Genomic DNA, 25897 nt, shown 5'->3' with positions numbered 1-25897 from the left:
TTTACAGTCTTTCTGCTGATGTTCAGAGAGGCTGCCACAAAAGACAACACCATCTACTGACCCATCATCAGGATTCTGAGTGAGCAGGTCTGGGAGAGGGTCACTCTCTTCCTCCTGTCCCTCATCTATAGCCATGAGCAAGCTCATGTCCTTCCTGTCGACATATGCTTTGAGCCTGTTGACATGGAGTACCCTGTGGGGACTCCTGGGAGTTCCAAGGTCCACCAGGTAGGTGACCTCTCCCTTTTGCTCAAGAATTGTGTGGGGCCCAGACCATTTGTCTTTGAGTGCTGCTGGGGCCACTGGCTCCAACACCCACACCTTCTGTCCAGGCTGATAAACAGTCAGGACAGCCTTTTGGTCATGCCAAGCTTTTTGAAGTTCTTGACTGGCCTTAAGGTTTTCTGATGCCTTCTCCATATACTCAGCCATCCTGGAGCGGAGACCAAGTACATAGTCCATTATGTTGGTTGCAGGCTTTTTGAGAGGTCTCTCCCATCCTTCCTTCACCAAACACAAGGGGCCTCTCACAGGGTGCCCATACAAAAGTTCAAAAGGGCTGTAGCCAACCCCCTTTTGTGGGACCTCTCTGTAAGCAAACAGAAGGCAGGGCATCAGGACATCCCATCTACGCCTGAGTGTTTCAGGTAGTCCATGAATCATCCCTTTTAGGGTCCTGTTGAACCTTTCAACAAGCCCATTGCATTGTGGGTGATAGGGTGTAGTGAATTTGTAATTGACACCACACTCCTTCCACATTGCAGTCAAATAGCTTGACATGAAGTTTGCACCTCTGTCAGAGACAACCTCCTTAGGGAAGCCCACTCTGGAGAACACTCCAACTAGGGCCCTTGCCACCACAGGTGCTGTGGTGGTCCTAAGTGGAATAGCTTCAGGATACCTGGTGGCATGATCCACTACCACCAGTATAAACTTGTGCCCTGATGCTGTCTGGGGTTCCATTGGACCAACAATGTCAATCCCCACTCTTTCAAAGGGCACCCCCACCACAGGCATTGGTATAAGGGGGGCCTTTGTTGTGCCACCTGACTTACCACTGGCTTGGCAAGTGACACAGGAGCGACAAAACTCCTTGGTATCCTCATTCATGTGAGGCCAGTGAAAGTGTGAGACAAGCCTGTCCCAAGTCTTTGTCTGGCCTAAGTGACCTGCTAAGGGAATCTCATGGGCCAAGGTAAGTAGGAAACCTCTCTGAGACAAGGGTACAACCAGCCTCCTGGTCATGCCAGGCTTGGGGTCTCTTGACTCAGTGTACAGGAGTCCATCTTCCCAGTATACCTTGTGGGTACCTGTGGCGTTCCCAGCAGCCTCAGCAGCAGCCTGCTGTCTGAGGGGTTCAAGAGAAGGGCAGTCTAACTGGTCCTTCCCCAGGTCTTCCCTTGAGGGTCCCCCTGAACCCAAGAATTCAACTTGATCAAGTTCAAACTCTCTAGGCTCAGTTTCCCTCAATTCTTGCAGGTCAGCCTCCTCTGAGACTTGATCCACAACCTGGGGCAAGGGGGAAGGCACAGCCTTAACCCTACTGCTCTTTTTCTTGGGAGGTGTCTGGTCCATTGTTCCAGGATCCAGCACCTGTTCAGTGGGGCATTTTCTGGCCTGTGACCTAGTCACAGCAAACACATGTGCTGGCAAACCTAACATTTCCAGATGAGTCCTCTGCTCCACTTCTGACCATTGTGATGACTCCAAATCATTGCCCAACAAACAATCCACTGGGAGGTCTGAACTAACTACAACCTTCTTTTGGCCAGTTACCCCTCCCCAGGAGAAAGCTACAATTGCCATACTATGATTGGTAGTGACATTGCTTGCATTGGTCACCAGGAATTCTGTACCTGGCATGATCTGTCCAGGGTCCACAAAGCTAGGTGTCACCATTGTGACACTGGCACAAGTGTCCCTATAGGCCTGAGCCATTTTTCCATTAATAAAAGGTGTCTGTCTGTATTTGCCCAAAGTATTGGGACTTATGTCAGGGGACATATCCATATCCCCTGTACTGACAAGGACAGCCTGAGTGAGGGTGCCAACTAAGTTGTCACTCCCCTCAGAACCCAGGGTTAACCCTACTAAACCCTTGGGAGGTGCACTACCACTGCTGGCTGTACTAGGGGGCACAGGTGCCTTAGGGGCTGCAGTGGCAGGAGTCTGCCCTCCTCCTTTCTTGGTGCACTCACTAAACCAGTGAGTTTTACTCTTACAGTATTGGCACCACCTTTTAGATTGGCCTTCTTTCTTCTTTTGGGGAGCCTGACCCCCACCCTCTTTGGGTTGTTGGGGACCTGTCGAAGACTTCTGGTCATTTTGTTCCCCTTTTGAATCTTTACCCTTCTGGTCTGCTTTCTTCTGACCACCTTGATTCTGGCCCTGGTTCTGTTTAACTCTTGTTCTAACCCATCTGTCTGCCTTCTTTCCCAATTCTTGGGGAGAGGTCAGATCTGAGTCAACGAGATGCTGATGCAACAACTGGTTCTGACAATTGTTTAAAATTTGCTCTCTCATCATCAAATTGTACAATCCTTTATAATCAGTAACCTTACTGCCCAGCAACCAGCCCTCAAAAGCCTTAGTGGCACAATCTACAAAGTCAGCCCAATCTTGAGACTGAGTTTTCTGGGTATCCCTGAACAGCACCCTGTACTGCTCAGTGGTTAGGCCAAACCCATCAACCAGTGCACTTTTCAAGACTTGGTAATCATTAGCATCCTCCACCCTTGTGGTGAGGAGCTTGTCTCTTCCTTTACCCTCAAAGGAGAGCCACAAGATAGCTGCCCACTGACTTGGGGGAACACCTTGCACAGTGCAGGCCCTCTCCAAAGCAGTAATCCATTTGTGGATGTCATCCCCTTGCTTAAAGGGGGGCACTATCTTACCAAGGTGTTTTGTATCAAAACTCCTTTCCCTATTGCTAGGTACAATGCTGCCACCAGTGGGGGCTGTCCCACCCAATTGTTGCTCTCTAGCAAAGGCAAGCCTTTCTTTGGCCAGGGCAAGTTCTTCCCTTTCAATCCTCAGATTGGCTGCCTTTTCCTTAGCCTCATACATTCTCCTCTGGGGAGATGTCATTCCCCTTTGAGAGGAACGTTGAGAGCCATTGGTATGAAGGGATGTGATAGAGCCTCTTGATAGAGATCTATCTCGTCCATTCCCCACGTTAAGCTGACCTGAGAGTGGCCCCAGGGCTCCCCTAGAGTCCCTCTCATGTCTGCTTAAGTTGGTCCTGGTTAGTCTGACGACTTCTACCTGGTCCTGCTCTGCCTCACCCTTAGATTCCACGTCATCATCCTCATCATCAGCATCATCTGCTTCCTGATGTGGATGGTCCTGGTCATCAAAGGGTCCCTGTAGGGAGGGCATATTGCCTTCTGAAGTAGAAGGGTCTGGGTTACCAGCCCTCCTCGCATCATGAGTCTCTAAGAGACCAATCAGAAAAGCAGTTGTGGGGTTAGACCCCTGCTTAATCTTCCTAGAGGTACATACTTGTCGTAACTCATGGAAGCTAAGCGCAGTATATCTTGAAGGGATGACCTGTGGAGGGTCAACTGACACAAGGGGAGACTCAATGTTTCCTCCTGTGACCGACATACTGCTTCTAGTGTGGTGTAAGTGATGCACCTACCTACACTATGTGTTACCTACTGGTCCCTTGCTAGAGTTGTAGCCAAGGTGTGCTAAGCCTTGAGGAGCTACAACAGCTGGTTCAGTAGAACTCAGAGTATTCTAAGCTTTAGTTATATGTACCTAACAGTACTTATGTGATCTTTCAACAAGATATTCTTAGGATACGTGTGGTAAAACAACAGCAAGCTCAAATCCCAACCGCTGCTCACCAATGTGAGAAGGTGGCCTGATATGCAGTGCTCACTATTCTAGTGAACACTATGTATCAGTCCAGCAACCCTTATTGATGATTGGTTGTAAGTCAACCTTATAGACCAGCTATCCTAGTAGCGTGGATACGAGCAGTCTAAGGCTAAAGACTCGAGAGGGCGCGTTAAGCCAGCTGTTTACCACACATATACCCCTTGAATACCAAGTGAAAGGACACCACACAAGTGTTATGAAAATAAACAGTTATTTATTTAAAGATCACAACAGCCCTGTACTCTTTATGAGGACAGGGTACTAAGCACAAACCAAAACTCTTACAAAAATACTTAAGTTAGCACAGTATATACAAATGCCCGAGGGGCACGGAAAACCATATACTCTGAAAGTGGAATGCGAAATTCCTAGCAGGTAAGTACAGTACTAATAGCTTTTGGAATCGCTAGGACTTGACTAGGGAATCGTTAGATTACTTCTAGGAGGCCTAGGGGACTCGGGTGCAGTGTGTGCACTCTCACGCGAGATGCGGGACAAAAGTCTATGGTAGCTAGGAATTAGAAAGTTAGTGTTCTCGGGCGAACCCGACCTGGTAGGGAGAAAACGAAAGTAGATTCTGACCCTTGGATAGTGAGGCTATGCTGGGGCACCGAAATGCCGAAGTTACCTAGCCCAGGGGCTGCAGCTGCATAGGTCTGAAAAGACGTCGGGAATCCTCGTAGACGGACCAGGAGCCGGAAGAAAAGATGCTGGCCGGTGACCAGTGAAGAAAGTTCAGTTGGATCCAAGCCTGGATCTCGAAGATAGATGACACCTGAAAGCAGAGGGGACCAAGTTCGAGACTACTAGCCAGTAGTCAGTGGGCACCAGGAGGGCACCGGATGGTAGCCACCTCGACTAGGTGAGTGGGTGACGCTTGACTCGAAGATCTCACGGACCAGGAGGCGTTGTCGGCGACCAGGATGGAGGATCGAGCTGTCCCACGAAGATGGACGCTGTCGGCGTCGCTGGACCCAGGATTGGGCAACAAAGCCTTGGCAAATTCAAGCCCACGCGGTGGACCTAAAATGGCGTCTGGAGTGGACCAGGAGGGTCCGGGGTGCCTCTCTTGAACAAGGAAGCAAGGGCCAGCCTGGAGCAACCAGACCAGCAGTCGTGAAGTCGTTGGGCGTCGTTTAGAAGGCCACAAGCCAGCCGGCTAGTAGCCAAACAACGCGGTGCACAGCAAACAGCAGAAGGGCCCCACGCCGATCGTGGAGATGCAGGGAGGCTGATCTTGGGTGCTGGAGCTGCGCAGGGTCGGGGCTTCTCGGACCCCAAAGCACTCACCAGTGGAGGACACGGTGGGCTTGCAGTAAAGATGTCGTGCAGTCTTGGCGATCGTCGGTCCCTTGAGGTCTCGTCGCACTCACGGTTCTCAGCTTGGCTGTAGAGGTGAGTAGAGGTCAGAGGTGCCAGGGAAGCCGGGTCTCGTCGAGCTGGGTCGTCGGATTCGTGATGAAGGACTTGCAGCAGACCGCAGTGTTCTTTAGGATGGTGCCCGCTTGATGCAGGGTGACTACTCCTTAGCCACAAGGGAGAATCTTGAAGAAGAAATCGTGAAGTCCTTTCGAAGAAAGTGGTATCTTGATTCCAAAGATGATCTAATTTTAACAGGGGGCCCGCTCCCATCTTTATACTAAAAAAGGGGGCTGACCCGGTGACTAGGTCCTGCCTATGGGTGGGACTAGGTGGGGGGTGGTTACACCCCTCAGCCATGCTGGACTTCCCCAGGCCAGGGGCTGGTGTGCCCCTGGAACTGGTTCAGACCGGCCTATGCGTAGTGAGCACCGGGGTGCCACTCAGCAGTCACCTTCCTGTAAAGCCCTGCCTACCCAGGATACACAAAACCATGTCTGGGACGGTGCTAGCACCGCCCCTGACAGGAAACCCTTTGTCCAGGCTCCCCTCGCTGGAAGGACTCCCAGCTGCAGGGGGTCAGACTCGTGTCTGTGGTGGCAGCATCCATTTTGTGGAGCTGAGGCTTCAGTTAACTTTAACCGGGGTTCACAGTTACATACATGTCGTGTCCCTCTAGAAGGGTGGAATGCTAACCCCGTCGCCAGAATTGGCGAGGGGTTAGTATTCCAATTCGTATGACACCTTACTCGACATGTTTTGATAAAGCAATACCAAAGATAGCATTTAACCGCGAGGATTATAATGCACTTAAGAGTATATGGTATGCGATATCATGGAACAGCTATTAGGACTTGATTCCGCAAGCTGCAGACAGGCTCAGCTCATGCCAGAGCACCATCTCACATGATTCCAAGCACTCTGCCTTCAGGATTGTCAAGGCCTGCCATAGGAGTGACTGATAGGAATCTGTGTGTCCATTTTAGGGTTAGGTATAGGTATACTACACCTACAGCAAAGGGTGATTACACGACTTTGCCCCAGCTGTCATGCAGCCAGTTGTGTCAAATTTAGGAGGCCAGCCAGGGGTGGCATAATACATGCTGCAGCCCCTGGCAGCCCTGGGTACACCTATGCCCTGAGTTACAGGGTCTGATAAGGTGGCCCAGTACCAATTGGTAGATGCACCTAGGGTACATGAGGTAATTTAGAAAGAGAACAGCCAGGCTGTGGGTCTGATTGGCAGGCCCACAGCCAGAGAAAGTCGTAAACCAGTGAAACAAAAGCAAAAAATCTGGGTGATCATAGGATTGCAGACCCTACTCTCCTACATGACCCCCCCCCCAAACTTTGGGACAATAAGCTAACCTTGACCAGGTGAGTCTTCTTGTTCTAAGTGGAAATATCTGGAGAGCCCATCGGCATTGCCATGATCAGTACCAGGTCTATGTTCCACTGTAAAGTCCATCCCCTGTAGGGAAATGGACCACCTAAGCAGTTTGGGGTTTTCACCCTTCATCTGATTTAGCCACAAGAGGGGCTTATGGTCGGTCTGAATCTTGAAGTGAGTGCCAAACAAGTATGGCCTCAGCTTCTTCAGGGCCCAAACCACAGCAAAGGCCTCCCTCTCAATAGCTGACCAATTCTTCTCTCTGGGGGTCAGCCTTCTGCTTATAAAAGCAATGGGCTGATCCTGACCATCAAAATTCAGTTGAGAAAGAACAGCTCCCACACCCAACTCAGAAGCATCTGTTTGGACAATGAATGGTTTGGAGTAGTCTGGACTCTTAAGGATAGGTGCTGTGCACATGGCCTGCTTTAGGTCATCGAATGCTTTTTGACAGCCTGCTGTCCACTGAACCTTTTTTGGCATTTTCTTACTTGTCAGTTCATTTAATGGTGTCACAATGGAACCATAGTTCCTGACAAACTTTCTGTAGTATCCAGTCAGGCCCAAGAAAGCTCGAACCTGAGTCTGGGTGGTTGGAGGAGCCCAGTCCCTGATTGACTGTATTTTGCTCTCCAGTGGCTGAACCTGGCCTCCACCTACAAGGTGGCCCAGGTATACAACCTGTGTCTGCCCTATCTGGCACTTGGTGGCCTTGATAGTGAGGCCTGCTGCTTGCAGAGCCTCTAACACTTTCCTCAGGTGGACCAGGTGATCCTCCCAGGTGGAGCTAAAGACAGCAATATCATCTAGATATGCTGCACAGAAGTCATCCAGCCCAGTAAGGACTTGATTCACCAACCTTTGGAAGGTGGCAGGTGCATTTTTCAGACCAAAGGGCATTACCACAAATTGATAATGCCCACCAGGGGTTGAAAATGCTGTTTTGGGCTTGGCATCCTCAGCTAACCTGATTTGCCAATACCCAGCTGTTAAGTCAAATGTACTTAAGTAGTTGGCAGAAGCCAATCTATCTATAAGTTCATCTGCCCTTGGTATTGGATGGGCATCAGTCTTAGTGACTGCATTGAGACCCCTGTAGTCTACGCAAAACCTCATCTCTCTCTTACCATCTTGGGTGTGAGGCTTTGGCACTAGAACTACTGGACTAGCCCAAGGGCTATCTGAGGGTTCAATGACTCCCAATTCCAACATTTTCTGCACTTCAGTTTTTATGCAGTCTCTAACATGATCAGGCTGCCTGTAGATTTTACTCTTGACTGGCAGGCTGTCACCAGTGTCAACCTCATGGGTGCACCAATTGGTCTGACTGGGTGTCAGAGAGAACATATGTCTGAAAGACTGAAGAACCTGTTTACAGTCTTTCTGCTGATGTTCAGAGAGGCTGCCACAAAAGACAACACCATCTACTGACCCATCATCAGGATTCTGAGTGAGCAGGTCTGGGAGAGGGTCACTCTCTTCCTCCTGTCCCTCATCTATAGCCATGAGCAAGCTCATGTCCTTCCTGTCGACATATGCTTTGAGCCTGTTGACATGGAGTACCCTGTGGGGACTCCTGGGAGTTCCAAGGTCCACCAGGTAGGTGACCTCTCCCTTTTGCTCAAGAATTGTGTGGGGCCCAGACCATTTGTCTTTGAGTGCTGCTGGGGCCACTGGCTCCAACACCCACACCTTCTGTCCAGGCTGATAAACAGTCAGGACAGCCTTTTGGTCATGCCAAGCTTTTTGAAGTTCTTGACTGGCCTTAAGGTTTTCTGATGCCTTCTCCATATACTCAGCCATCCTGGAGCGGAGACCAAGTACATAGTCCATTATGTTGGTTGCAGGCTTTTTGAGAGGTCTCTCCCATCCTTCCTTCACCAAACACAAGGGGCCTCTCACAGGGTGCCCATACAAAAGTTCAAAAGGGCTGTAGCCAACCCCCTTTTGTGGGACCTCTCTGTAAGCAAACAGAAGGCAGGGCATCAGGACATCCCATCTACGCCTGAGTGTTTCAGGTAGTCCATGAATCATCCCTTTTAGGGTCCTGTTGAACCTTTCAACAAGCCCATTGCATTGTGGGTGATAGGGTGTAGTGAATTTGTAATTGACACCACACTCCTTCCACATTGCAGTCAAATAGCTTGACATGAAGTTTGCACCTCTGTCAGAGACAACCTCCTTAGGGAAGCCCACTCTGGAGAACACTCCAACTAGGGCCCTTGCCACCACAGGTGCTGTGGTGGTCCTAAGTGGAATAGCTTCAGGATACCTGGTGGCATGATCCACTACCACCAGTATAAACTTGTGCCCTGATGCTGTCTGGGGTTCCATTGGACCAACAATGTCAATCCCCACTCTTTCAAAGGGCACCCCCACCACAGGCATTGGTATAAGGGGGGCCTTTGTTGTGCCACCTGACTTACCACTGGCTTGGCAAGTGACACAGGAGCGACAAAACTCCTTGGTATCCTCATTCATGTGAGGCCAGTGAAAGTGTGAGACAAGCCTGTCCCAAGTCTTTGTCTGGCCTAAGTGACCTGCTAAGGGAATCTCATGGGCCAAGGTAAGTAGGAAACCTCTCTGAGACAAGGGTACAACCAGCCTCCTGGTCATGCCAGGCTTGGGGTCTCTTGACTCAGTGTACAGGAGTCCATCTTCCCAGTATACCTTGTGGGTACCTGTGGCGTTCCCAGCAGCCTCAGCAGCAGCCTGCTGTCTGAGGGGTTCAAGAGAAGGGCAGTCTAACTGGTCCTTCCCCAGGTCTTCCCTTGAGGGTCCCCCTGAACCCAAGAATTCAACTTGATCAAGTTCAAACTCTCTAGGCTCAGTTTCCCTCAATTCTTGCAGGTCAGCCTCCTCTGAGACTTGATCCACAACCTGGGGCAAGGGGGAAGGCACAGCCTTAACCCTACTGCTCTTTTTCTTGGGAGGTGTCTGGTCCATTGTTCCAGGATCCAGCACCTGTTCAGTGGGGCATTTTCTGGCCTGTGACCTAGTCACAGCAAACACATGTGCTGGCAAACCTAACATTTCCAGATGAGTCCTCTGCTCCACTTCTGACCATTGTGATGACTCCAAATCATTGCCCAACAAACAATCCACTGGGAGGTCTGAACTAACTACAACCTTCTTTTGGCCAGTTACCCCTCCCCAGGAGAAAGCTACAATTGCCATACTATGATTGGTAGTGACATTGCTTGCATTGGTCACCAGGAATTCTGTACCTGGCATGATCTGTCCAGGGTCCACAAAGCTAGGTGTCACCATTGTGACACTGGCACAAGTGTCCCTATAGGCCTGAGCCATTTTTCCATTAATAAAAGGTGTCTGTCTGTATTTGCCCAAAGTATTGGGACTTATGTCAGGGGACATATCCATATCCCCTGTACTGACAAGGACAGCCTGAGTGAGGGTGCCAACTAAGTTGTCACTCCCCTCAGAACCCAGGGTTAACCCTACTAAACCCTTGGGAGGTGCACTACCACTGCTGGCTGTACTAGGGGGCACAGGTGCCTTAGGGGCTGCAGTGGCAGGAGTCTGCCCTCCTCCTTTCTTGGTGCACTCACTAAACCAGTGAGTTTTACTCTTACAGTATTGGCACCACCTTTTAGATTGGCCTTCTTTCTTCTTTTGGGGAGCCTGACCCCCACCCTCTTTGGGTTGTTGGGGACCTGTCGAAGACTTCTGGTCATTTTGTTCCCCTTTTGAATCTTTACCCTTCTGGTCTGCTTTCTTCTGACCACCTTGATTCTGGCCCTGGTTCTGTTTAACTCTTGTTCTAACCCATCTGTCTGCCTTCTTTCCCAATTCTTGGGGAGAGGTCAGATCTGAGTCAACGAGATGCTGATGCAACAACTGGTTCTGACAATTGTTTAAAATTTGCTCTCTCATCATCAAATTGTACAATCCTTTATAATCAGTAACCTTACTGCCCAGCAACCAGCCCTCAAAAGCCTTAGTGGCACAATCTACAAAGTCAGCCCAATCTTGAGACTGAGTTTTCTGGGTATCCCTGAACAGCACCCTGTACTGCTCAGTGGTTAGGCCAAACCCATCAACCAGTGCACTTTTCAAGACTTGGTAATCATTAGCATCCTCCACCCTTGTGGTGAGGAGCTTGTCTCTTCCTTTACCCTCAAAGGAGAGCCACAAGATAGCTGCCCACTGACTTGGGGGAACACCTTGCACAGTGCAGGCCCTCTCCAAAGCAGTAATCCATTTGTGGATGTCATCCCCTTGCTTAAAGGGGGGCACTATCTTACCAAGGTGTTTTGTATCAAAACTCCTTTCCCTATTGCTAGGTACAATGCTGCCACCAGTGGGGACTGTCCCACCCAATTGTTGCTCTCTAGCAAAGGCAAGCCTTTCTTTGGCCAGGGCAAGTTCTTCCCTTTCAATCCTCAGATTGGCTGCCTTTTCCTTAGCCTCATACATTCTCCTCTGGGGAGATGTCATTCCCCTTTGAGAGGAACGTTGAGAGCCATTGGTATGAAGGGATCTGATAGAGCCTCTTGATAGAGATCTATCTCGTCCATTCCCCACGTTAAGCTGACCTGAGAGTGGCCCCAGGGCTCCCCTAGAGTCCCTCTCATGTCTGCTTAAGTTGGTCCTGGTTAGTCTGACGACTTCTACCTGGTCCTGCTCTGCCTCACCCTTAGATTCCACGTCATCATCCTCATCATCAGCATCATCTGCTTCCTGATGTGGATGGTCCTGGTCATCAAAGGGTCCCTGTAGGGAGGGCATATTGCCTTCTGAAGTAGAAGGGTCTGGGTTACCAGCCCTCCTCGCATCATGAGTCTCTAAGAGACCAATCAGAAAAGCAGTTGTGGGGTTAGACCCCTGCTTAATCTTCCTAGAGGTACATACTTGTCGTAACTCATGGAAGCTAAGCGCAGTATATCTTGAAGGGATGACCTGTGGAGGGTCAACTGACACAAGGGGAGACTCAATGTTTCCTCCTGTGACCGACATACTGCTTCTAGTGTGGTGTAAGTAATGCACCTACCTACACTATGTGTTACCTACTGGTCCCTTGCTAGAGTTGTAGCCAAGGTGTGCTAAGCCTTGAGGAGCTACAACAGCTGGTTCAGTAGAACTCAGAGTATTCTAAGCTTTAGTTATATGTACCTAACAGTACTTATGTGATCTTTCAACAAGATATTCTTAGGATACGTGTGGTAAAACAACAGCAAGCTCAAATCCCAACCGCTGCTCACCAATGTGAGAAGGTGGCCTGATATGCAGTGCTCACTATTCTAGTGAACACTATGTATCAGTCCAGCAACCCTTATTGATGATTGGTTGTAAGTCAACCTTATAGACCAGCTATCCTAGTAGCGTGGATACGAGCAGTCTAAGGCTAAAGACTCGAGAGGGCGCGTTAAGCCAGCTGTTTACCACACATATACCCCTTGAATACCAAGTGAAAGGACACCACACAAGTGTTATGAAAATAAACAGTTATTTATTTAAAGATCACAACAGCCCTGTACTCTTTATGAGGACAGGGTACTAAGCACAAACCAAAACTCTTACAAAAATACTTAAGTTAGCACAGTATATACAAATGCCCGAGGGGCACGGAAAACCATATACTCTGAAAGTGGAATGCGAAATTCCTAGCAGGTAAGTACAGTACTAATAGCTTTTGGAATCGCTAGGACTTGACTAGGGAATCGTTAGATTACTTCTAGGAGGCCTAGGGGACTCGGGTGCAGTGTGTGCACTCTCACGCGAGATGCGGGACAAAAGTCTATGGTAGCTAGGAATTAGAAAGTTAGTGTTCTCGGGCGAACCCGACCTGGTAGGGAGAAAACGAAAGTAGATTCTGACCCTTGGATAGTGAGGCTATGCTGGGGCACCGAAATGCCGAAGTTACCTAGCCCAGGGGCTGCAGCTGCATAGGTCTGAAAAGACGTCGGGAATCCTCGTAGACGGACCAGGAGCCGGAAGAAAAGATGCTGGCCGGTGACCAGTGAAGAAAGTTCAGTTGGATCCAAGCCTGGATCTCGAAGATAGATGACACCTGAAAGCAGAGGGGACCAAGTTCGAGACTACTAGCCAGTAGTCAGTGGGCACCAGGAGGGCACCGGATGGTAGCCACCTCGACTAGGTGAGTGGGTGACGCTTGACTCGAAGATCTCACGGACCAGGAGGCGTTGTCGGCGACCAGGATGGAGGATCGAGCTGTCCCACGAAGATGGACGCTGTCGGCGTCGCTGGACCCAGGATTGGGCAACAAAGCCTTGGCAAATTCAAGCCCACGCGGTGGACCTAAAATGGCGTCTGGAGTGGACCAGGAGGGTCCGGGGTGCCTCTCTTGAACAAGGAAGCAAGGGCCAGCCTGGAGCAACCAGACCAGCAGTCGTGAAGTCGTTGGGCGTCGTTTAGAAGGCCACAAGCCAGCCGGCTAGTAGCCAAACAACGCGGTGCACAGCAAACAGCAGAAGGGCCCCACGCCGATCGTGGAGATGCAGGGAGGCTGATCTTGGGTGCTGGAGCTGCGCAGGGTCGGGGCTTCTCGGACCCCAAAGCACTCACCAGTGGAGGACACGGTGGGCTTGCAGTAAAGATGTCGTGCAGTCTTGGCGATCGTCGGTCCCTTGAGGTCTCGTCGCACTCACGGTTCTCAGCTTGGCTGTAGAGGTGAGTAGAGGTCAGAGGTGCCAGGGAAGCCGGGTCTCGTCGAGCTGGGTCGTCGGATTCGTGATGAAGGACTTGCAGCAGACCGCAGTGTTCTTTAGGATGGTGCCCGCTTGATGCAGGGTGACTACTCCTTAGCCACAAGGGAGAATCTTGAAGAAGAAATCGTGAAGTCCTTTCGAAGAAAGTGGTATCTTGATTCCAAAGATGATCTAATTTTAACAGGGGGCCCGCTCCCATCTTTATACTAAAAAAGGGGGCTGACCCGGTGACTAGGTCCTGCCTATGGGTGGGACTAGGTGGGGGGTGGTTACACCCCTCAGCCATGCTGGACTTCCCCAGGCCAGGGGCTGGTGTGCCCCTGGAACTGGTTCAGACCGGCCTATGCGTAGTGAGCACCGGGGTGCCACTCAGCAGTCACCTTCCTGTAAAGCCCTGCCTACCCAGGATACACAAAACCATGTCTGGGACGGTGCTAGCACCGCCCCTGACAGGAAACCCTTTGTCCAGGCTCCCCTCGCTGGAAGGACTCCCAGCTGCAGGGGGTCAGACTCGTGTCTGTGGTGGCAGCATCCATTTTGTGGAGCTGAGGCTTCAGTTAACTTTAACCGGGGTTCACAGTTACATACATGTCGTGTCCCTCTAGAAGGGTGGAATGCTAACCCCGTCGCCAGAATTGGCGAGGGGTTAGTATTCCAATTCGTATGACACCTTACTCGACATGTTTTGATAAAGCAATACCAAAGATAGCATTTAACCGCGAGGATTATAATGCACTTAAGAGTATATGGTATGCGATATCATGGAACAGCTATTAGGACTTGATTCCGCAAGCTGCAGACAGGCTCAGCTCATGCCAGAGCACCATCTCACATGATTCCAAGCACTCTGCCTTCAGGATTGTCAAGGCCTGCCATAGGAGTGACTGATAGGAATCTGTGTGTCCATTTTAGGGTTAGGTATAGGTATACTACACCTACAGCAAAGGGTGATTACACGACTTTGCCCCAGCTGTCATGCAGCCAGTTGTGTCAAATTTAGGAGGCCAGCCAGGGGTGGCATAATACATGCTGCAGCCCCTGGCAGCCCTGGGTACACCTATGCCCTGAGTTACAGGGTCTGATAAGGTGGCCCAGTACCAATTGGTAGATGCACCTAGGGTACATGAGGTAATTTAGAAAGAGAACAGCCAGGCTGTGGGTCTGATTGGCAGGCCCACAGCCAGAGAAAGTCGTAAACCAGTGAAACAAAAGCAAAAAATCTGGGTGATCATAGGATTGCAGACCCTACTCTCCTACACTTGGTTCTGCAAGCTGCAAACGGGCTCAGCTCATGCCAGAGCACCATCTCACACGATTCCAAGCACTCTGCCTTCACGATTGTCAAGGCCTGCCATAGGAGTGACTGATAAGAGGATATGTGTCCATTTTAGGGTTAGATATAGGTATACTATATCTAAAGCAAAGGGTGATTACACCACCTTGCCCCAGCTGTCGTGCAGCCAGTTGTGTCAGATTTAGATGGCCAGCCAGGGGTGGCATAATACATGCTGCAGCCCCTGGTAGCCCTGGGTACACCTATGCCCTGGGTACAGGGACTGATAAGGTGGCCCAGTACCAATTGGTAAATGCACCTAAGGTACATGGAATCCATTTTACAGAGAGAGCAGTGGGCCTGGGGCCCTGAATAGCAGGGTCCCAGGTCAACTAAGTCGGAAAACCAGCAAAACACCTGGCAAAAAGTTGGGGGGAACGCGCTCGATGGCCCCCTTGGCCAAGAGGGCCGTAACTTCCTCTTGCAGAAGACTCAAGTGATCCCCCGACACACAGTGGTACTGCGGTGGTATGGCTGGAGGGGTCGCCTCGAAGGGGAGGGAGTAGCCCCTTCAGACCATTTGCAGCACCCACCAGTCCGATGTGACAGTGCGTCACTGGAGGAAGTGATGGCGAACCCTGCCCCCCCACTGGCGTCACATGGGCCTGAAAGCTCGGACTAGGAGGGTTTTGAGGCGGATGCTGTAGGGGTAGGTGTAGACTGACCTCGCCGTTGTCCCCGACCGCCGCCACGGCGGTTACCAAGTCCGCCACCGTGCTGGATGTTAGTCTGCGGGCCATGGCTGGCAGGATGTGTGGGGGCGCCCCTTCCTTGGCCACGAAAGGAGCGAAAGGCAACAGTTTGCTGGCGCGGGGCAGAGAGGCCCAAGGACTTGGCCGTAGCCCTGGAGTCCTTAAAGCGCTCAAGCGCACTGTCTGCCTTGTCGCCAAAGAGGCGATGGCCATCAAACGGCATGTCCATGAGGGGGTTTTGGACATCGGCCGAAAAGTTGGCGGACCTCAGCCAGGCGGGGCGACAAATCGCCACCGTCGTTGCCATCACTCTGCCCAGCGAGTCCGTGGTATCCAGCCCACACCGGATGGACTACGGTGCCACATCTCGACCCTCCACAAGGGCTTGGGTGAGTTTAGTCTGAACCCCCTCCGGACATTGTGGCAGCACGTCCGCGTCCCACAGAGAGTGGGTGTAACGGCCCAAGAGGTACGCGGTGTTGACTGACCGCAACCCCAAACTGAGTGAGGATAACATCTTTTTACCATACTGTTCGTACCTCTTGGATTCCCGATCGGGGGGAGCCGTCTGGTATGCGGTCTGGGAGTTAGAGGCCTGGATGACCAGGCTCTCGGGTGGGATGGGTGGACTGGAAGCAAGGGTCGCCCGGAGCCGGGCGGTGGCGCCTGACCACGTTCCTATCTACAGATGGACCTGTAGCGTGCTTGGACCAAGTGCCCAGAAGAACGTCTGACAAGGCCTCATTAAACGGCAGCAGAGGCTCACCCGAGCTTGCCTGCGGTTTAAGGTCCTCAGTGAGGTTAGTCCTCACGGCCGCGACGGGGAGCACAAGGCCTGAGGCCTTGGCCGCCAGCGTCAGCACCACACTATAGGTAGCCCCCTCCTCCGTAGCCACGGTAGGAGGGGAGACCAAACCAGTGTCTGGCGAGGTGTCCAGACCACTGGCCTCCCCTAGCTCACCTGCCCAGTCCTGAGAAGACTGGAACTTATGTGCCAGAGGGTGCTCGGACCCCTCCCAATCCTCCTCGCCACCCATCTCCTGATACCCTGGGTCAAAGGATGGGGCCAGGTCATAGAAGTAATGGAAGTAAAAATCTCTTAGCTGCGTCAAATACGGCACCGACCGGCGCCGGACCCGAATCGAGGGTAGGACCGGGGTCGACGTCGTCCTGGGACGGCGCCGGAGGCGACACCCTGGGGGCCGGCGTCGGCGAGGTCGTAAGGTCGACCGGCGACGACCTGGATCCGGAACAGGATCCAACGGGGCTCTGTGGCGTCGGGACAGAAGTCGCCGACGGCGCCGGGACCGAAGCACCCGACGGCGCCGGGGCCGAAGCACCCGGCCCGCTTGGGGACCCAGTCGGAGCCGTTTGGCCCGTAGGCGCCGCAGAACCCGAAGGAGGAGTGGGCGACCTCATGGCCATGAGGAAGAACTCGATCTCCTCCGGCGTAGAGTTCTGCCCAGAGACCGGCGGGTATGGAGCAGGCTGCGGCTCCGGCGGAGCCGCGTGGGCGGTGTCGCCCGAACCCCTGGCCACGTCTGACGCCTGGGGATATTCTAAGGTAAGGAATCTAATACTAACCTGTTTCTTTCAGATAGTTGTTACTAGGGCCAGTAAAAAAAATAACTGACAAGATCAGACCCTTCAAATCTCCCCTCAAGTACTTGAATGTATATGGTGGGGTTAAAGTTTGGTGGAAAGGGAACTATGTCACACTCTGTAACAAATGTGACAGAGTACCCTGACACCTGTCAGCTCTATTTAGGGGTCAGAGGAACTGCCAGCTGGAAAGCTTTCCCTAACGGCCTAACGGAGTTGTGATTTTAAAAATAGGGCATTACACCGCTGCTCCTATTTAGGTTGGATGGTGTGATGTCAATATCCTGGAGAGTGGGAAAAAAAACAACCACCACATCCATGGAAAAACACCTGGGGTGTGGAAGTCATTAGTTATTTGTTTTTTCTAGACAGGATCCCATTTTGGTAGTGAAATGGACAGTTATCAAAATAGACTGTGCCCGTCCACCATACCTTTTGTACCTGGACAGGAACCTCCATAACACTGGTTGCAATCAAGGTATCGAGATCACTGTTACACTGGCGGCAATCTCTAATTTTGGCGGATGGTACCCTGAAAGACTGCACTGTTACACTTTAGATAAGGCACTTAGTCTTAAAATATTTTTTCTAGTACCAACATTTTTATAAAAAATCTTTAAAAAAATTGGGAATATGGGACTTATGACTGAGATCATAAACCAGTCACTGGTTCTTCTAGGTAGACTGACCTGAGTTTGGTGATGGGTTTGCCTCGTCTCTCCGTAGATCACTTGTCGAAGATCCAGAGGTGATAGTGTTGCCAGCTGCCACCCCCATTTGCTGGGACATTAGCATACCATGATCATCTCCTTTGTCATCAAAGTTTCCCATCAGTGCTTTTCTGATAATATCTTCCAGACCTAGGTTGCTGGCAGGATCAGCATAGTTGTGACCCCTAGAACTGATCGCACCTGTTGGCAGGAAAAATACAGATTGAGTTAGAGTGGAGAGAGGAAGCAAATATGACACAGAAGAAAGGCTATATGTGGGGAGGGAGAGATGTGAGTATTTGAGAAAGTGGAGAGGGAAGAGCAATAGAAAAGATGAAAATGAACTAGAGTCATTGTGAAATACAGAAAGGGCATAGATAAAGTAAAAGAAAAATAAAGTAAAAACATATGGGAACCACCAAAGCAAACAGAAAACTACTCAGAGGATTACCTACTAAAGCTGTGAATTAGGCATGCAAAATGTGTTATAAATAGATAGAGAGGGCAATCACGCCCAAAGGAGCTATCCCAGTCACAGGCACTAAATAAAAAGAGGTAACTAAATGGGAAGCAGCCAGAGGAAAAGTTATCTATTCTGCATTTTCCGAACCGATAATTGCACAAATCACAACAGCAAAAACATCTCCATTTGTATGCAGATTGCAGAGCATAAACATGCCAGGTGCGGACTGTGTGAGGCTGCAAATTGTTAAGCTGTGAATTTGTGCTACTATAGCAGGTATCACACTACTATACATCATGGGAGCAAAATTTGGTCACCATTCAAGGGGAAACCATTCACGTTTAAATCCAATTCTAACATTAATAAGGATCATCGAAGGTCTGTTTTGTTATCAGGCCAGCGACTGCAAAGTTACTTCGTATCTCGATCAGTTTGGAGCTCAAGCCTCAGTATTAAAGGATAAAGGAAAAAAGTGATCAATTTACAGTTTATGTTCTTCAGCATGATAATTAAAATATAGTTTGGCAAAGAAAAGTCAAATTCTAGATTCAATCTCGGATCTGAACAAAATATGTGGTATATAGCCAGTCACTGAAAGTACAACCTGGGGGACACATTGCTGCAAGTGGGACAAGAGTTATAAGACGTTTTGGGAAACCTTGAGTCTTTTTAAGTGCCCCTGTAATGTATTATCTTTTTGAAAACTGTGCTCAGTATGAAATGATGTGGTGGTTGTTCACAAAGGGAGAGTTAGCTGGACCGGGCGGTGAGGCACTGTATAACAAATTATATTTGTGTTGTACAAAAAAACAGGCGTGTCTGAATGTGGACATTGGTGGAATGTAAAGGCTTATATAATGTTTTATCTTACCAGCATTGTCATGGCGCTGTAGCATGTTCAGAGTCAAGGCACTCATTATGGTAGTACAGCTCTCACTGACCACAGTCAAAGTGATCTGTTCTCATTGTGTTTGGTTAGAGGAGATCTTACTGCCCAACATACTGTAATTAACGTAAACGAAGTTTGACAGGCGTGTAAAAAGAGGTTGTGCAATGTGAACAGGAACTTAGTAGAACATGGATGTCCAGGTATCCTACACAACATGCCTGGTGCAATGTGAACTGGGCTTGGTATGATAAATAGAGAAGTGTGGCTCACTGGTTAGAGGAGGCAGACCTGGAAGCAGAGGTCAGCCCGGGACCAGGGTTCAATTCCCGGCTCGGCGGGGTCTTGAGTCCTAAAATGTCCATGGACTCGACAATTCTCGCTCCGGTGCCTACTCGATTCACGGGTTCACACTCTGCGACTCTGGGCAATAGCTTGCTTAATCTCCACAACGGCCCCACGCGGCGGGATGCCTGGCTTTCACCTTGCGGATACCCTGCCGGGGGTTATCTCACGAAGGAATACCAGGACGGGTTCCCTAAGCAAGCGCTTAGAAACCGCTCGGTGATTTGCGCTATATAAATTCCTGTACATTTACATTTACATTTACAAATACCAGGGCCTGGTGTCATGAGTTATTGATTTTTTTCTCCCAAATGAATTGTTATGATGAGATTGATTAAAAAAAAAACTTGAAATCATTGGGAGCATGAGAAAAAAAAACTTCATGATATATAAATACTGAACTACAGGCAAGCAACCCAAAAAACGTTACCTGCCGATAATCTAGACCCACCTTTGGGACAATCACTGCTATGCTGTTTGACCTGGAGAGTGGTCCTGCACAGTTAACAGTACGCAAAGTACACATTCATTAAAGAGTAATTTATATTCCAATTCAGAGAAGCAGCTGTCTGATGTCCTGTCATGCTCTTCTTTTGAACTCATAAAAAACGAAGGTAGCATACAGATCAAACAATTCTAATTCTCTGTGATGGATATAAGAGTCTTATTTCATCTATAAGGGCTGAAAGACCATGGCTTTAGTGCATAAACTTGCATACACACATACACATGAATATATCACTAGGTGACAATCTTAAGACATGTAAGAAAACAACTGTTTCGGAGAAGAAATTAGAATTTAGATCTTCCACCAAAATTATTTAAAGAAAAACCGAAAAAACAGAAAGCAGGATCTGGTTAACAGTAGTGCCATGAAAGGTTTGATAGCACCGGGAGGAGTAATCTATAAAGTACAGCACCAAACAGACAATTTGAACTCACTTTGGTCAAACTTTCTGGAGTGAATGCCTATGTGAATAAGGAAAAGATATGTAAACCACACATCCAAAATTACAAGGCAACTACCCACATTTCCCATGATCTAGGCATGACCTTTTCATAATAAATCAATAATTCAAATATATATTAGGGCATTTTGTAACAATGGCAAAGGGTGTGTAGAATAGCATGTGCTAACATTCATGAATCATATTTATGTATATACAACTTCATACATCTCAAAATCCATGAATGGACTGCCACACGCACAACTGTGAAAGTAGTAAGCAATGCTTAACAACTTTACTGCAAGAACAACAAAGCTAGAAATACTGGGACAGAATTCTAGGATGTCACTAAAATTACCCAAGTCTCAAGGTGCCAGTATCTAGTTGGAACACCAGTGTCATATCAACAATGCAAATAAATAGGCTGGGAACCACACCTCTCTCGCCCTTCATAAAGAAAATGCACAACGCTCAGAAACCTTAATAGTACTATTAGCCATTTGCTTTGTACCATATTCGATCTTACCAGAGGTAGTGACTGCTGGCAGGTTAAATATTTCTGTTCCAGGCTGAGCGGCAGCTGTAATAGAAAAAAATTTGCCATTCATCTAACACAAAATGCCATGAACAGGGGCAACAATGCATAAAACACTTACTTAGTCAAATCTTTATGCATCTCAACGACACACATGATTTCTACCATTTCTTTAACCTGCAGTGTGGTACTATTATTTAGTTCACAACTGGCAAAGGTTTTAGGTGCTCTAAAGTCCCCTTCTGCCTCCCCTTCTGTGGAGCTGTTACAAAAGGTTTTATGTAACTCACACATTATAAGATACAAATAAATAGAGTTAATGGAATATGATAAAGAAATTTAAATATAGTAAAATAATAAATGTAGAAAGAAAACAGTTTTCAGGAAGAGTGTTCCTAGAATTGGAGGTCTTGATATGGCAACACTGGGGTTGGGGGTGGTAGCGGTGGTGGTGGTAAGATTTTAATAGTATAGGATGGCGGTACATACACACCTGATTTCCAATGTTCAATTATAAGGATTCAAGATGGTAATGAGTGCAAATTGGGTATCGCTCACCGATCCACAAGCATTGTTTAAAGTATGTAATTAGCTCCACCCCAGTGGTGGCATCCCCTTAGTGCCCGGCGTATCCATTAGTTGGACTAATCAATATTTAATGAAGTGTAAGACAAGTTAAGTAAAACATTTATTGTTTTTGATTAGTTAAAACCATTACAAAAAAGTACATTCTAATAAAACATTTTGATCAACTTCATTTTCAATCAATGGATTGTTAAAAAATGGTATGTACCAGGGCATGCATGAATGATAAGAAAGTGCAGAGTGTCCATGGCTTCTTTCCCTTAGGGCCTCAGGAGTCTACGGGCAGGTTGCCATACCGATGATCCTTTGCTTGGCTGCAAATTGAGATAGGAACTTGACAAGCTTCCCATTTAGTTGTGGATCCCTTGGGTTAAAACATGCGAGTACTGATCGTCTCAGACTGTGTATGCCATGTTCATTAAAGGGACTTTTTAGGAGGCCTACCCTTTCTTCTTTTAGTTTGGTGCAGGAACATATGTGTTCAACGTCCTCGTTCCCAACTCTGCATAGCCGGCACAAGTTCCCATTGTTCTTTCTCAGCCAAGGTGGGAGATGGGGTATGACTGACAGGATCCCCAATCTGTGTTTTAGAAAGGCCTCTTTAGACTTCCTAGAGTACTCCAGTTCAAAGTATGCCTGTGGGCCAAAAGATTTGTAACTGCACAAAGTTATCCATGTGTGGCTCCTGTGTGCAAATGTGGCTTTATCTGCTGTGAGTGAAATTTTCTTTATAACCTTGTTTACAATGCGTTTAAAGTGCAAGTGCGTTGTCGGAATTTCCCATAAGTCAGCTAGTCCTGTGGCAGCAAGTGATTCATTCAAGTATGTTTTAGCCGGCGTGGTGGATGTGCTGCACAGTTCCTGCCAGAGCGGATGGTTCAATGTGTTCCTGGCGGAGTTCTTAATTTGGCCCAGCACTTGATATACGAGCCGCGCGTGGCATGGAGTTGCTTTGTTAGGCCAAGCTCTAGACGAATCTGTGCGGGTGAGGTATATGGCGGGAGGTTTAGCATTACTCCATATGCCTTTGCCAAGGTGGTGTACATCTGTGAAGCGTCCCAGCCTCTCAATAACTCGCTGCCGTATGTTACTGTTGGTGGAATTTTTGCTTGCGCAACGCAAAGAAGTGGGGCAAATGTTTGTCCAGTCAATTTTGTTTTGAGGATCCTTAGCGTTGTCGTAATCACCATTCCTTTCCTCTTGATGGTGTTAAGCTGGTTCACAAATTGTCCTCCTTTGTCAAACATGACAACTAGGTACTTATACATATTGCAGTACATAATTGCGATTTTTCCAAGCGACCAGGCATGGGGCCACTTTTTTCCATTGATAGCCAAAGTTTTAGGTTTGTATATGTTCACTTCTAGTTGGTTTTCATCAGCGTACCCATGCAGAGTGTTAAGTAACCGTTGTTAACCTACTTTGGTATGGCTAATTAAAACAACACAAGCCGCATATGATATGCTGGAAATCGGTTTTCCTCCTCTTCGAGGGGCGTGTGCATTGCAGGCAGTGAGGACTGTTAAGTCAGCTGTGTAAATGTTAAGTAGAAGGGGTGCAAGGACGTTTGTACGCGCCTCGACAGGTGGGAGCCATTGCCGTGCATTACCTGTATCCACGTGTAGTAGTGTGATTCCATTAGGAGGTTCAGGAGGGATGAGGGGACCACCCAGAGTGCCAATTTCCTCCAGAGGTTAGCTTGGTTCACGTTGTCGAACGCCGCCTTAAAATCCACAAAACAGAAGTGGAGAGATTGTTTGGTTAAAATTGCTTTTTCGATAATTAGTGACATTGCTAAAAGGTTGGTTGTGCCTGTGTCTCTACAAAACCCCGTTTGGCTAGGGGGGGATTATGGTTTGATCTGTTGCCCATTCTTGCAGCTCTGTTAGTAGATGCCTGTGAAATATTTTGACTCTATGTCCAGTAGTGCAATTAAATGGTAGTTTTGTGGTAGGGTTTTGTCCCCCGATTTATAAATTGGTGAGATGACTGAGCCCTTCCATGATGCGGGCAAACTCCTGGACTATTTCACACAGCTGAAGATTGGAGCTGGTTGTTCTGACCGGTATTCAGGGTCTTGTTTAAAAAGAGCTGGTGGAATCCAGTTTGGCACGGGTGCTCCTTCTTTCCTCACTTTATGTATTTATTCCCTGATCATGGCGTCGATTTCGGTTTTCTCAGCCACGTCGGTTATCACAGTTTGTAGTTGAGGTGCTGATTGGTCATCCTTGCTAATGTTAAGTCCTGGTGCATGCTGGTTAAAGTTGTTCTAAAAAGAATGTCCAGATATTTTTTGATATGTATGTTGTTAACTTGCCATGACCCGGTTGTAGGAATTTGTTTATCGTTGCCCAGAAGCATGCACTGTGGTTTCCTTTGGAGTCGCAATGGAGTTTGGCCCAGAGTTAATTTTCTTATGTTTTTCTTTTGTCCCATTTAAGTTTCCTGAGTTCGGCCTTGCTCTTTCGAAGCTGCAAAAGTAGATCAGTGTCCCCCGGGCGTAACCTCAAAAGCCTTAATGATTTATTTATGACTTTTTAAAAGATTTTTAAGAGTTGACATTTGTGCACTCGTAGCCTTCCCTGCAATTGTTGGATCATTAAGCTGGAAGTGTCGGGCTACAGATGAGTAGGAATTTGAAAACATAGAAGTAAATGATTCCCACATGTAGGTGTAGTTTCCCGTGAGATGGCGAAGCTCGTTTAGCTGTTGTTTTGCTGCCAGGAGTACCTCAGTGGAGTTGGCTATGGATGATTTAATTCTTTTTAGGCGTATTGTGTGGCATGCATGCTTTCCAACTGGGTTGGGGGTTGATTTATCTGGTGGTGCATAAATTGAGATTTCCTACGGCCGATGGTCACTGTCCCCTTTGTCCCCTAGACAGTAGCCTTTTATGTATTGAAAAAATGGGAGAGACACTAAGGTGTAGTCGATTGTAGAGGTTACATGGCCTAAGAGGAATGAGGAGGCCCGTCGGGAATCATCGACAAATCTGCCATTTAGTGCTCTCAGTCCAAAGTTCTCCAGATCTTCTAGCAGCTGAGTAGCACCCTTGGATGTTCTTCCATGATCTCTGTGTGATTGGATTGGAATCTTCCACTGAGAAGACTGGGCTTGGGTGTCTTCATTTGTGGTGGTGCCTAATATGTGCTGATTGAAGTCTCCTGACAGAATGAAATTTGGAGTGGTATGCATACTCAATTGATAAAGGTGTTCAATCAATTTTTTTAGTCCAGTTTTTTCTGTATCAGCTTTATGTATATGTTTATTATCAGTACTTCCTCCCTTTTTCCGGTGAGGTTTAGTTGAATTGTTATGCTGTTTACAGCTGGGAATACAGGCGATAATTCCACTGCACTATGAATTTGTGTTATTTTGATGTAAGTGGCCAGGCCGCCTGATAGACGGCCATAGTTGCTAATCCTTAGAGCGGGAGTGTGGAAACAAGTGTATCCCTCAATTTGCAGAGGCACCTCTTACCATGTTTCCTGCAGTAGAATGATATCGAAGGTTTTTAAATAGTCAAGAAATTCAGCGTCAGTGGCCTTGTTGTTTTGCCCGTTGATATTCCATGAGCATATCCTCAGGGGTAATACACCTTGATTTCCGCAGTGCCTCGTTGTGTGTCTCGGTCACTGTGGGTGACTAAGTATGTTGATATTTCTGGTGATCCGAAATGGAGCTGGAGCAGCTGCGATGTTAACTGCTGTGCTCATTTGCGTGTTTGATGCCTGATCCTTTTGTGATGATCGCCCTCGTGCCCCCCTAAGTACTGAGGACATTTTATTGCATTTGCGGATTAGTCCTTCTCTTGCTATATCAAGTAAAGGGAAGGGGTATCCTGTGTTATTGAATGCGGTGGTTTGAATCCCCCAGGCTTTAAAATTTCCTGTTCTTCCAAGACTATGTTTGTAATTCGGTCATTAATCCAGGTGGCTTTGGTGGATTCTGTTCCGTTTGCTTTATCCAACTTTACAAATTCTATTGAAAGCAGGTCAGTAGAACGTATGCCTTTTAGTGTAGGAATTGTGCCCAGGAGTTGGAGAATATTCCCTCTGTTCAAGATGTCGAAGAGTCCTTGCGATTCGTATTCTGGGGGTAAAAATAGTAGTGGCTGAATTCCTGGTTTGGTTGACTGGAGGATTTTTCCAAAGGTTGGCCCCAAATGATAATTTGTTGTAGTGTTAGTGAGTTGCTTACTCGATCTAATCAAGGTGTAGGGACTCTTGGGGCTTAAGGCCTGTTGATCCGTCTTGGCCATGGTCCATGTTTGGGTGTTGTATTGAAGTGAGGCCAAATACCCAAGTATAGTGGTCCTTGGATTGGAGGGGGGTTCCTTTGCTTTGCTACAGGCACTGCTTGTGCTGTCATTTTTTTTGTTTGCTTCCCCTAGTGCCTTAGTTGGGTCCGGAGTGGTCCTGTTAGCTAGGTTGGTGTGTAGGAGTTGGCACCCAGTAGCGATGAGACATGTGCAGT

At 48.3% G+C, this 25897-nt stretch overlaps 1 protein-coding gene across 20 annotated transcripts in view; it reads right to left on the bottom strand.

Annotated features, from left to right (window-relative positions):
* Nucleotides 1–25897, bottom strand: part of NCOR1 (nuclear receptor corepressor 1) — a 1907529-nt gene that overhangs the window by 59768 nt on the left and 1821864 nt on the right. For 12 of the 20 annotated variants that reach the window (XM_086955042.1, XM_086955041.1, XM_086955040.1 and 9 more), the window contains 3 exons: nt 20828–20881; nt 20297–20323; nt 17640–17861 (listed from right to left, as the gene is read on the bottom strand). In XM_086955042.1, the coding sequence (XP_086811168.1) occupies nt 17640–17861; nt 20297–20323; nt 20828–20881 (303 nt within the window). The remainder of the gene's footprint in view (nt 1–17639; nt 17862–20296; nt 20324–20827; nt 20882–25897) is intronic. The other 8 variants (XM_086955044.1, XM_086955055.1, XM_086955057.1 and 5 more) reach the window with 1 other exon arrangement.

Source organism: Lissotriton vulgaris, chromosome 2_1 (assembly GCF_964263255.1).
Source record: "Lissotriton vulgaris chromosome 2_1, aLisVul1.2, whole genome shotgun sequence".
Classification (NCBI taxonomy): Eukaryota; Metazoa; Chordata; class Amphibia; order Caudata; family Salamandridae; genus Lissotriton; species Lissotriton vulgaris.
This window is presented reverse-complemented; position numbering and strand designations above follow the sequence as displayed.